The 13,036-nt window shown below is 43.3% G+C and overlaps 1 protein-coding gene across 4 annotated transcripts in view; it reads left to right on the top strand.

The window, feature by feature from the left end:
- Positions 1 to 8,475, top strand: part of LOC138261531 (uncharacterized) — a 109,184-nt gene extending 100,709 nt beyond the window's left edge. For 2 of the 4 annotated variants that reach the window (XM_069210554.1, XM_069210551.1), the window contains one exon: positions 7,726 to 8,475. In XM_069210554.1, the coding sequence (XP_069066655.1) occupies positions 7,726 to 7,952 (227 nt within the window). In that variant the 3' untranslated portion in view covers positions 7,953 to 8,475. The remainder of the gene's footprint in view (positions 1 to 7,725) is intronic. The other 2 variants (XM_069210552.1, XM_069210553.1) reach the window with 1 other exon arrangement.
- The last annotated feature ends 4,561 nt before the right edge of the window (positions 8,476 to 13,036 follow it).

The following is a 13,036-nucleotide window of genomic DNA, read 5'->3' as shown; positions in this document are numbered from 1 at the left end:
AATGACAAAAAAAACAACCAAAAAATAAAGAAACAATTGAATTTATAACAACAATATTCCAAAGTAATACAAAAAAATAACAATACATATATTCATCTAAATCTGTGAGGCTTACGTCTTATACGAGTACTTCTGCGTACCATAGAGAAGTCATCACGAACCTTTCCCGCATCCACACGCTCATTTGCACAATCATCCTGAAGAACACAATTTTTATGACGCTCAGCTTCACCATCTAACAGACCCATATTGGGTGGACAAGGAACTTTCACAACCTTAGACTTGTTCCACCAATGACCACCCTCAACTCTGACAGCATTCCCACATACTTTGTTGACTAAAACCGGTGACGAAAACTTAGAGTCACCTTTCTTGATGAAACCCCCAAATTGAATTTTCACAACATCTCCCACATTCACCTCCAACTCTGACACTTTCCTCCTTTCATCATAATGGAATTTTTGTGAAATTTGGGCCCTTGCTACATTCCCTCTCACAAAATGATCTAATCTATGGACACACACCTCTTGTTTCAATAATTTGAACATCCACGCAGGCTTAAACTCAGTGGCTGGTTTCCTACCTCGTAATAATTCGAAAGGAGAAACCATAGTGGAAGACTGAGGTGTAGTCCAATAGAACCACAACATTGATTGAGTAGCAGAGTGAATGTCAACTTTGTTCTGTATGGCCCATTTAATACAATCACCCAGGACCCGATTAAAGCGTTCTACAAGGCCATTAGTTTGAGGGTGAAACAAATAACTTTTTAGGTGTTTAATACTACTCCTCCTGAAAAACTGTTCCACTTCCTTGGAAACGAATTGAACCCCGTTATCAGAAATAACATATTCGGGGAAACCCTCCCTCATGCATACATCTCTAATAAATTTCACCACAGCTTTAGAATTTGGTTCGCTAATAAATCTGACCTCTGGCCATTTTGAGTAATAATCTAACAGAACTAAAGCAAACTTAGCATTAGAGGGCAGGGTATAAAAAGGACCAACCAAATCAACACCAAGTTTCACCCAGGGTCGCTCCGGCAATTCAATGGGCATTAATGGAGGTACAGACGTTTTGAGAACTTTATCGCTAGATGCGCAAATAACACAACCCTTGACTAGATTATCTATTTCTGTATCCATTTGGGGCCACCAGAAAAAAGAATGTACCCTACGTTTAGTGAAAGTCAAACCTAGATGTCCCTCATGGGCTTTTCTTATTATTTGTTGTTTGAAAACATGAGGAGGTATCAACTTGTCCGATCTCATGACCAATCCACCCTCCAAAGATAATTCTTCATTGATTTAAAAAAAAGGCTGAATACCCGGTTCCAAAGTCTTTTCCTTAGGCCAACCCTCACTAATAAATTTAGAAACAGTTTTCAAGACAGGATCATTATCTGTAGCCGCAATCCATTCTGCTTCAGAAAATGGACCAGCGTCATCCAATTCAAGAGAAGCTATTATACAACTCTCATCGTCACATTCATCTTTTAAGACCTGTGATGGGGAAACCGCAGGGAACCTGGACAGAAAATCAGCTCGTGCATTTTTTCCTCCAGAAATATGCTGAATATCAAATTGAAATTGAAGGAGGCGAGCTGAGAACCTTGCAATCCTAGGCGAACAATTTCTCACATTTTTCCCACTTAATATAAAAATGAGAGGTTTGTGGTCTGTCTGGAGAAAAAACTTAGTACCCCAGAGATAAGTGCGAAATTTCTCTATCGCCCACCAGCAGGCTAAGAGCTCCTTTTCAATATCTGAATACAGGCATTCCGGATCTCTTAAGTCTCTGGAAGCAAAACCCACAGTGTTTTCACCATCGGGAGTTTGTTGCGTAAGAACTGCACCTAAACCCACATTACTAGCATCAACAGTGAGCACGGATTTGAGCTCAGGATTAAACGGTTTCAGTCCCACACATTTGGAAAGCTGAAGTTTAATCCAGTCAAATGCTTCACTGCAATCACTATTCCAATTAAAATCTACCTTCGCTTTAAGTAAGTTTGAAATAGGTCTAACTCTGGAAGCAAAATCTTTTATAAACCGAGAATAGAATTCACAAAGGCCTAAAAAACTTTTAACACCATTTTTATCAGTGGGAGGAGCCGCATCAAGAATGTTCTGAACCAACCCGGGTTTTGGTTTGACACCAGAACTAGAAATCACATGGCCCAGATATTCTACTTCATCTTTGAGGAATTCACATTTTTCCCTTTTTAACACAACTCCTCGTTGTTGAAAAATAGACATAACTTGTCTCAGTGTGGCATCATGAGAATGACGATCTGGCCCAAAAATCAACACATCGTCTTGAAATATGGGTACACTATCAATGCCCTTGAGTAAACTTTCCATTACTCTTTGGAACACAGACGCAGCTGATGCTAAACCGAAAGGTAACCTGCAATACTGATAGGTACCCCACGGTGAAACAAAAGCGGTGACATGTCGGGAATCAGGTTCCAATTCAATATGGTGGTAAGCAGATGCTAAATCTAATTTAGTAAAAAACTTAGCTCCAGCGACAAGAGTTAACAAATCATTAATTTTTGGTAAAGGATGAGAATCAACCCAAATTTCTTTGTTCAGAGCAGTAAGTCTATGCATACCCTAAGCTCTCCATTCTTTTTTTTAGCAACGACCAAAGGAGAAAGCCAAAGTGAAGACTCAATTTGTTCAATAATACCAGACTTGGTCAAAGAAATCAATTCCTTCTCCAAATCATTCCGTGCACTAAAAGGTACTCCCCTCATTTTGTGTTTAATTGCCAAGGCACCTTCTTTCACTTTAATTCTGTGCTTAAAACCTGTAATTTTCCCTAATTCTCCAGAAAAGACCTTGGGAAAATCGTTTAATAAATCCTCCACCATATCTGAATCCCTCACGGCGAGCACTTGCTCGTGTGTACCTGGTCTTAATATCATACCGAACAATCCTTGATGAAACCAACCAAGGATATTAAGACCCTTTACAGCTACATAAATTTTTCCATAAATAACTCTCCCTTTGAATTTCAGAACATCTTCAAAATATCCCAACAAGTCAATTTTCCATCCTTCATATGACACAGGAGATCTGTCTGGAGGATGAAGAAGTCTATTATTCCATGTATCTTGAAAAAGTTCTTTAGTGATCATTGTAATTCGTGCACCAGAATCAACCAACAGACGAATAACTTTGTCTCCAACGCCCAATTCCACAGACGGATCAACACAGTCTGAAGGATCACGCCACTTGACATCATCATTAACAACTAACACCATGTCTTGTAAATCAGAGACGAGATCACTTTCTTGAAAATCCTGAGACTCATCTTTGATAGCACCAACATTAATTTTGTTACCATTGGTGCTTTGACAAACCTTAGCAAAATGGCCAACTTTGTTGCACAATCTGCAAGTAACAAACTTTGCTGGACACGGTTTACTCCCTTTCTTGTGTAAATTATTTCCACATCTGAAACAAAAATTGGATTGAGAAAAAAACGATTTGGAGTTGGCGTTTTTCAAGGAATCTCCTTTTCTTTGAAAGACTGAGGTCTCTTTATTAAAAACAGGGCAGACATGTTCTTGAGGCTTGTCTTCAAGTTCCTTCACAGATCGTACAGAAGTTTCAATACTTTTAGCAATTCTGATACATTCATTAAGGCTAGGGTTCCCCAAAGTCAAGAGCTTCTGACGAATATTTTTATCCAAACAGTGGCAAATGAATTGGTCTCTTATAAGCTGATCACTAAAATTATCAAATTCGCATTCAGCTACCAAAGATCTTAAAGCTGATATATACGTATCAATGTCTTCATTAGATTTCTGTGTTCGTCTGAAGAATTTATGTCTTAAAACGACTAAACTCGGGGGCTCATTGAACCTCAATTCCAGTTTTTTAACTGCTTCTTGGAATTCATCAAGTTCTTCATCTTGAAGTGTTTCTATATTTGGAAGATGTTTAAACGTAGATCTCCCTTCAAAGCCAAGCGAGTGTAATAAAAGACATTTCTTTCTTTCTGGTCTAAATCTAGTAGCTCCTAACGCTCCTAAATATGTTTCAAATGCATCAAACCAATGTTTCCACGTGATAGGTGGTTCACCAGGAGTTTCTAAGAAAGGTGGTGGAGGTGTAACAGCCTGCATATTGATACCAGCGCAAATACTTTGTGTAGATAACAAACACCAATTTGTTTAAAAAACAATCTTGTGTTTTTAAAAAAATAAAACCTCAGAAATCCTTAGTAGAAGTGAATTTTAAAAAGAAAATGGCGTTTGATTTGTTCCACATCAAATTCACAATAAGAAGTTAGCGCTCTAGTTTTTACATGAAGCTTTGTTGGAGAGGCCACAAATAATACTGAAATAAAGTCTCTCAGTTGGCTGTCTAGATGTGGGGGCGGGGTTAAAACTCACAGCACTGCTCCTGACGAAAGGAAAACACCTCCAAATCTTGAGTTGTGGGTTCGCTGGGTGGTTTCTTACTGCTCGTCGAATCTTGAGTTGTGGGTTCGCTGGGTGGTTTCTTACTGCTCGTCGCCACAAAAATGTAGTAATGTAGCCAGAAACCGTAAGTAGATTTTGTCCAAGTTTATTAATAGATAGAAACCACCCTGGCAATATATTAAGAAGCTCCTTAATCCTGCTTCATCGGTCGCTCTCCAACCTCTCTTTTTCGCAACAAATCCGTTTGGCACGGAGCGTTGAAAGAACGCATCTCGTGCCAAACTGGTTCACGAGAGCGGCGCGCGGATCAAAGAAAGCACCGCGCGCTGTTGCCGCAAGCCATAACACTACAGAAACCTTAGGTTTGTGCTACAAGTCTGCTAATTTGCTGCAGTGCCTCATCAGTGGTGTGAAGCTCTCTGATTGCAAACGCAGTAAACCTCAATACTGCTATCAAGCTACATCTGCCGTCACAGGGGTGATGGTCGAGTAGCAAGGCATCCTTTAAAATAGTCCCGCTTTCGTTTCTCAGTGAAACGAAGATCGAAAGGCTACAGTGTTCCTTCATTATAGTGGTATCGCCCTGTGTTTCCAATGCAGCGCTGCAATGAAGGTGTTGTTAGCATCTGATATCAAAAGTGAAGGAAAGTAAGGACTGAGCCATGTGTAACACCACTGGTATGGCAAAGATGGCAGCCCTGAAGTCTTATCAGCGCAAACAAACATCAACATCTGTACGAGAGAGGGGAGGCACGAAAGCCACCAGTGCATTAATGGCTCATGGATGCACAATTTACGTATTGGTGACTCGGTGACCATCCTTTAGGTCATAATAACTGTGAGATACAAAGCTTGCTTGTTTACCTTTCACACTTAATTCTTTTTAGCATGCCACTTGCAAATCTCTCTTGTTATGTCCTGACAAAGAATCTGCAAACTTGCATCACTGGGACCAAAACTGTGCATCATCTTCTCTATAGTTATGAATTAGTGAGCCTTTCATAAACTCATACCATGCAGCTGATGCATTATGTGGTAGTTCCTTTTTGATGACTAATCGTGACAGCCAAACCTCACGCTTGTGTTGGATTGCCATACATCACTTGCCCTCAACACGTACATTATGCAGTCACCTCACTTTACCATCTTGTAGCACTTCAACCATTTCTCAGACACATTTATTCAATTGTTTCAAACAAAATTGACTAAACTCAAAATGATATGGTGGTCCTTCTCTCTTCACAGTATGAACTGATGTTGTGCCTAACTTGATACAACATTACTGGCCTTGAGGATAGATTAATTGATTCCATAAACGTTTGATTTTGATCTCAAAATAATTCTAAAGGAGCCCCTTCATTGTTTGCTGTCCCAACCACCCAGGTACTTAGGAGTACTGGGTTGACTCTTAACTCGGATATGTACAGCCATACGTTCAGCGCAGTAATGTGGGAACGCCCACACTAGTCTGACATAGGCACGGCCATATTTAGATGTACATCTACAATGCCAGAAAAATAAACATCAGCTTTCAAATTGAGGCATGGCCAAAAAGTAATCTATCTGGTCATTTCGGTTTCAGTGAATTCCGATACTTGTAGTTTATAGCTATAATGTCCTATTTTCAGTCGGGGGCATCCGTGGCAGTCTCCTCCAAGAGTCTTTGGTTTCTGCCCCGTGACTACAGTTGACATCCAAATCTCATGTCTGTGTTGTATTACCAGTAGTGACCGGTCCTCAGCAGGTGCACTGTGCCGTCACCTCTCTTTACCCTTCTTGTTGCCCCGTTGCTTATATACATTTATACAGATGTTTCAAGCGAGATGAAATGACGATTGAAAAGAAACGGTTGTCTTTCTTTACATTTCGAATTGATATTGTGTATAACTTGGTTGCAATTTAACAGCTGTGATGATACAGTTGATCCCATAAATGTTTGCTTTCGATCTCAAAATAATTCAGCAGAAGCCCATGGTTTATTGGATGTGTGATTGTAGTCTGGCCACCTGAACTTGAATCAGCCAATAGGAGGCAGCTCTGTGGCTCTCCTTTCTTGGTTGTCTGCCATGGCCTGGGAGAGGTCTCGTGTGCCTCCGGGGCATCTGTCCTTTGCCACGGCGCCACAGTGCCACAGTGCCAGAGCAGTTCTTGAAATAAAAACGTTTTAGGGTCATCGTTTAATAATGCTGTTGCTACAACAAATTGTTTTTTCACGCACTCTGTACAACTGTTTGGCCACTGTATATTCTGTTTAATCAGGAATTCTATACCTTAGTTAAGTCCCAGTGTCGTAAAGTGATCCAGTTGAACCCTGACAATTCCTGCTCAATTTAAGCACTGCCCACTGAGAAGATGGGATTTGAGAGCGTAACTTGTGGTGCGTTTGGTCAATTTTAGTTGTGTCACAGTTGCTCCTGCCTACTACGCTCTCTTCCCACACCACAACACAAAAATTGTTTTTTCAGACATGATAACGAGCATTGAAGTGTGTCGAATATTTTGGACATCCTCTAATTGTTTCTGTTATTCGGAGTGTCTGTCTTAGCCATTCATACATTCCCACAACATTGGCCAATAACTAATCTGTAGAGGGCATCACTTCGTAGCCCAGAGACACAAATCCAAACAAAAAAAAGTCACGTGCCCTCAAACATGGTGCTCTGTATCAATAGCTTGTATGAAGAATTCTTTGTGGTAAAACAAATAAAAAAGTGTAATCAACCAACAATCCAATCACGGGGCAGCCATGCTATCATCATTAAACAAGTAAGAGGACTATTGCAAACTAAAAGAAAGATAGTGTGTTAATCGCAGTGTCCCAAGAGTTGAACTGACCAGCACCAAAATAGCTGATGATGCACTAACCAGGGTTCATATTCTTTTATAGCCTGATCATATGCATGGCGAGTCACTAGGTGCACTGAAAATAGCCCCCCTCTCAGTGGTTGTGCTCCCGGGAGAACTGTCTGCCTCCATGTTCTTTAGCTTCGGATGCCCTTTCCTGGGAGCAACCTTCTAATAATTAAATAGCTGTATAGACTTTTGGCAGAACAGAAGAAGATAAATGTGTTAGCTGCATCTCTTTTAGTCAATAAACTGGCTAATTCTTGACAGATACAGTGGGATTTTGACTTGTACATGCGTTATAAGCTGTTTTCTTGTTTTCCCTTTGTATAATTTGTTTGTGGGATGGCATAAATGTGTATGATCTCAGCAATGCTTCTTAATGAATGTTCCAGTTTTTTCCTTTTGTTTTTTAACTCCTTTTAATGCTTATTCCCCAGGGCATGGCACAGCCACTCATCACCAATGTATGGGCTCCGCTGAGATCACGGCCCATAACTCTGAGCTCATGAGCCACACCCTGCTACAAATGAACCAAACCTTACAGGACCTGGCAAACAGTGTTCTGCGCCTGGAGCACCGGCAGGAGCAACAGCAGCAGCAGATTGTATCGCTTCTGACGCAAATCAGCAACAGCGCTTTCAGTGCCAGGAACAGCCGATCCTAGACAATCTTGAAAGTATCAGTGCTGAGAGCATGAATGCTGACCATGCTTTCTTGGGCATGAGCAGGTCTTATTCATACAGTGCAATCTGGAATAGAAACAGGCCACCTTAAAGTACAACATTCAGCTGACAGCTTTGAAGCTCCTCATTCGGACAGTGCACTATTAGCATTAACATCTGGACTTCTAAGTGCTATCATAGTTCTAGATGGTTAGAAAAATGTCTTCATCAATTTTCTATATGGTGGTCTGCTTTATTTCAGCCAGGAGCCATGAGTCCTTCAGCTGGCTCTGAGAACAGGAGTTGAAAAATACATTGTCAGTCATTCAGTGAGGAGTGGGAGAGACCTTATATAATCCACCTTCTCAGTACTGTAACTTTGGATATAGAAGTTATTGGCCCATGTGTCACATAATTCTGTCCAGGAGATGCCAAGTTGTTGTTTAAACCTATAAAATGTTAACCCTATCCACTTCACAAATAATGATTAAACAGCATTTGTTGTGCTCCAGATATCTTCTTCAAGGATTTGTTGGCAGTTTGTTCATTTCAGTGACTTTTGTTGGAATTGGTGTCAGTCAGGCGAAGCGCTGTGGTTGGCTAATGGACAGAAATTGAGCTGAACCTGGCTCGGGCTCAGCCATGCCCAAATTGGCAAATGGAGATCAAGGAAACCTGGATATTTCGATAAAGCCAGCAGTGATGTGGTAAAAATATTTCAGATCTTGGGGAGATACATTAAGCCTTCATTTCCTAAACTCCTTTTAACCCTAGCATTTTCTCAAAAGATTGTGCAATCTCTTTGAACTTCCAAAATTGACGAGTCATCATGAGCTACACAGAGTCAGTAGTATCCTGATGGGAGACCAGTACTCGGAAGACCCGTGCAATCGTGGAGTATAATAGGGGAGTCCTAAGAAGTCAAATCGTGTGTTCCTTCTTCTGGTATGATGTTCAAACTGATCAAGTGGCAACAATGTACAGCTGCAAAAAAACTGCCGTTAGCAATTATCCATACCATGAGTATTCATGGACAGTGAGATGGCGATTTCTTTCCTTTTCATTTCCAAGTCTTGATGATACGTTGACGTGTGCAAATTGTTATTTCTAGTGGAGATACTTAAAAGTCAGTGCATGTTATAAATTCATGCCAGTGTTTGTGACGTTGTCTGGGTCCTCATGAAGCCTTCTGCCTGTGCCTCTTTAAGTACTTTATTAATTGTGCAAAGCTACTTTAAACTCAGTACGAGTAGCCCAAGTGTCCTGAGTGGCAAAGAAGCTACTGAGCCTAATTTCTGGACCCAAGTGTTTTGTCGGAGGTCCTATGTTCTAGAGCCTCTGTATTTACATGTGTTATATCAATTTCATATTCAGAGGCCTGACACACACTGTGTGAGCTTGCATGGCAAGCACTGTTTTGGTAAAATCAAAATGTCTATTTAACCATAGTGGATGACCGGTCCACTGCAGTGCCTCAACAATGCTCTGGATGTCAACTGATTGTCCACTATAGTGCTCAAAGAAATGTAATGTTACACCAGAAGATTTTCTTTTTCAAAAACAAAGTTGTGGCACAAGGGAAAAGCTTCCCTCACTCTCAGAGGTTTTTTATTTGGTTGTTTAGTCTGTGATATGCAGTGCACACAGCACACTGACATCATAGTCAGCAACGTGAAAGCAGACTGCACATTAGGTAAAGTTTGCTTTCGCTTTGATGTGGCTTAGGTGCATAACTCTGGCACTCGCACACCGATCTGTGGTGGAAAATGTCCCCTTTCAATTGGTACCTCTCCCAAGTGGATCCTTCTTTAGGAAATATCATGTGACCACGATCTACAAGCACGGTTCCCCTACCAGACACCAAGATTTAGTGACCAAACCATATCCAGGCAAGTGCTTGCATCCAATTTTTAATATTGAAACAGTCTTTATGCCTTTCTTATGAGGCTAGCCGGGGGGGGGACAATTGGATAGATTTTCTCTCAAAATTCCTCCAAGAGGTAGAAAGTCAACTAGACACCAGGGTGTTATGTCCTCACCTCATGCACCAATCTTTCTGCTCCACCGGGGTGGATTGAGAGTGTTTACCCAAAATTTGCCTCTGCCTGACAGAAAGCCATAACTGGACACGAGTGGAAAATTAGGGCCAAAAATAAAAAAAATGGGGCAGACTGCTCACCCAGGCATCGCACCATGTCTACTCCTGGGGGACAGAAAGACCACTAGACATCAGGGGGTAAATCCCTACTGCAAGACAGGAAGTTTTTTTTTTTTTTCACATAGATCCAAAGTCCTACTTCTGTACTGAAAGGCTGCCTTTCGGGCTTAGCTCTGCTGCCACCTGGGAAAGCCTACCAAACCCAGGCATTTCTGAAAACTAGACTCCTGGGGCAGTCCACAATGGTGTGCCTCTTGTGGCCCCTACATTTTCTTCCCCGCAATTCTCTGCAAACCTCAAAATTTGCTTAAAAATCACACATTTTACTTCTATTTCTGTGATGTAAACATCCAGAAACCATAGTAATTCACGAAATTCCTGCCACCCAGGTTTTCCCACTTGTGTGGCGGAGCTTAGCACCTCTGATACAAAAGGCTCCTGTTAGAAATGGGGTCTCTAGTTGGCAGTCGGTTTGCACCCTGTCCAACTAGGGACCTTCACTCTAGTCAGGATAAGGGAGATACCCAGCTCAGAAAACTCCTGCTCACCCCATTGGTAGCTTGGCATGAGCAGTCAGGCTTATCTCAGAAGCAATGTATAAAGCATTTGCACACAGTAATACAATGAAAACACTACAAAAGGATACCACTCCAGTTTTAGAAAAATAGCCAATATTTATCTGTGTAGAACAAAACCAAAACAAGAAAAATCCAATATATAATAATAAAGATATGAATTGTTCAAGAATTACTTAAAAAATACAGTTACTTGAAGTTGATAGATCAGTCTGGGGCTATCATGGCGTCGTGAACAACAAATCCAACAGTTCAGGTCTGTCGCAGGCCAGCCCTGGTGTCTCGAAGACCTCCAAACAGTACCTTGTAAATGCAGGGCATCCTGATCCTCACTGTGAGATTTGGAGTGCAGCGTTGCTTGCGCCACAGGCGTCGGTTCTGGAAGTCGGTGCGGGTGTCGTCGGGCCCTTAACCCCTTCTGTGCCTTGTACGAGATGATCTCGTCCAAGGCTACAGTTCCCCTGTGCCTTGGACGAGATCATCTCGTCCTAGGCACAGGGGAACTTGGGGGCGCGCTAGCGCGCCCCCGTGCACCCCCCTTCCCCCCCCCAAGTCGGGATGGAAGGGGAAGACCTTCCCCTTCAACCCCCCACCCCCCCCTGTGACGTCAGCGCGCGCTGATTTGTCACAGGGGCCTCCCTAGTCGCGCTGGAAGCTCTGCTTCCAGCGCGATTGAAAAAGAAATGCAAAAGCATTTCTTTTTCAATCACTTGGGAGGCCCGGAGGGGCTTCAAAGGGAAGGAAAAGTATTTCCTTCCCTTTGAAGTCCCTCCGAGGGTTTCAAAAGCCGGATTGCTTGCACTAGACACCAGGGTTTTTTTTTTTTATTGAAACACACAAAAGGGAGCGACCCCTTGGGCAAGGGTCGCTCCCAGGGGGGGCATTTTTTTGAGAAGGCCTTTTCTGCCCCCTCTGCAGAAACCTCTAGGCACCAGGGACCATTTTTTTATTTTTTTATGTTTCATTTCTTTTTTTTTGGTGGGGAGCGAGCCCTTAGGCAAGGGTCGCTCCCCTTGGGGGAAAATTATATTTTGGCCATTTCTGCCCCCTTTGGGGGCAGATTGGCCTATTTTGATGAGGCCAATCTGCCCCCAAGGGGGGTAGAAACCACTAGACACCAGGGAATTTTTTATTTGCGTGAATTTCACGCAAAGGGAGCGACCCCTTAGGCAAGGGTCGCTCCCTGGGGGGGAGGGCAATTTATTTTAGGCCATTTCTGCCCCACCTGGGGGCAGATCGGCCTATTATTAGGCCGATCTGCCCCCAGGGGGGGCAGAAACCTCTAGGCGCCAGGGCAAATTTTTTTTTTGTGTTTTTTTTTTGTTGTTTCTTTTTTTAGAGATGGGGAGCGACCCATCAGGCAAGGGTCGCTCCCCTGGGGGGCAAATTGTATTTAGACCATTTGGCCAATTTTAGGTCAATCTGCCCCCAAGGGGGCAGAAACCACTAGGCACCGGGGATTTGTTTTGTGGCGCCAATGTCACGCAGGGGGAGCGACCCCGTAGGCAAGGGTCGCTCCCGGGGGGGGTGGGGGCCGGGGGGGGGACAAATTTATTTAAGGCCATTTCTGCAGATCGGCCTATTACTAGGCCGAACTGCCCCCAGGGGGGGGCAGAACCCTCAGGGCAAATTTTTTTGTTGTGTTTTTTTTTCTTTTTTCGAGATGGGGAGCGACCCATCAGGCAAGGGTCGCTCCCCTGGGGGGCAAATTGTATTGAGGCCATTTCTGCCCCCCTTGGGTGCAGATTGGCAGATTTTAGGTCAATCTGCCCCCAAGGGGGCAGAAACCACTAGGCACCGGGGATTAGTTTTTTGGCGCCAATGTCACGCAGGGGGAGCGACCCCGTAGGCAAGGGTCGCTCCCGGGGGCTGGGGGGGGGAATTTATTTTAGGCCATTTCTGCCCCCCCTGGGGGCAGATCGGCCTATTATTAGGCCGAACTGCCCCCAGGGGGGGGGGGCAGAACCCTCAGGGCACCAGGGCAAATTTTTTTGTTGTGTTTTTTTTTTTTTTTTTTTTTTTCGAGATGGGGAGCGACCCATCAGGCAAGGGTCGCTCCCCTGGGGGGCAAATTGTATTTAGGCCATTTCTGCCCCCCTTGGGGACAGATTGGCTGATTTTAGGTCAATCTGCCCCCAAGGGGGCAGAAACCACTAGGCACCGGGGATTTGTTTTTTGGCGCCAATGTCACGCAGGGGGAGCGACCCCTTAGGCAAGGGTCGCTCCGGGGGGGGGGTGGGGGCCGGGGGGGGGGACAAATTTATTTAAGGCCATTTCTGCAGATCGGCCTATTACTAGGCCGAACTGCCCCCAGGGGGGGGCAGAACCCTCAGGGCAAATTTTTTTGTTGTGT

The sequence above is a fragment of the Pleurodeles waltl genome, chromosome 10 (genome assembly GCF_031143425.1).
Source record: "Pleurodeles waltl isolate 20211129_DDA chromosome 10, aPleWal1.hap1.20221129, whole genome shotgun sequence".
NCBI classification, from domain to species: domain Eukaryota; kingdom Metazoa; phylum Chordata; class Amphibia; order Caudata; family Salamandridae; genus Pleurodeles; species Pleurodeles waltl.
This window is presented reverse-complemented; position numbering and strand designations above follow the sequence as displayed.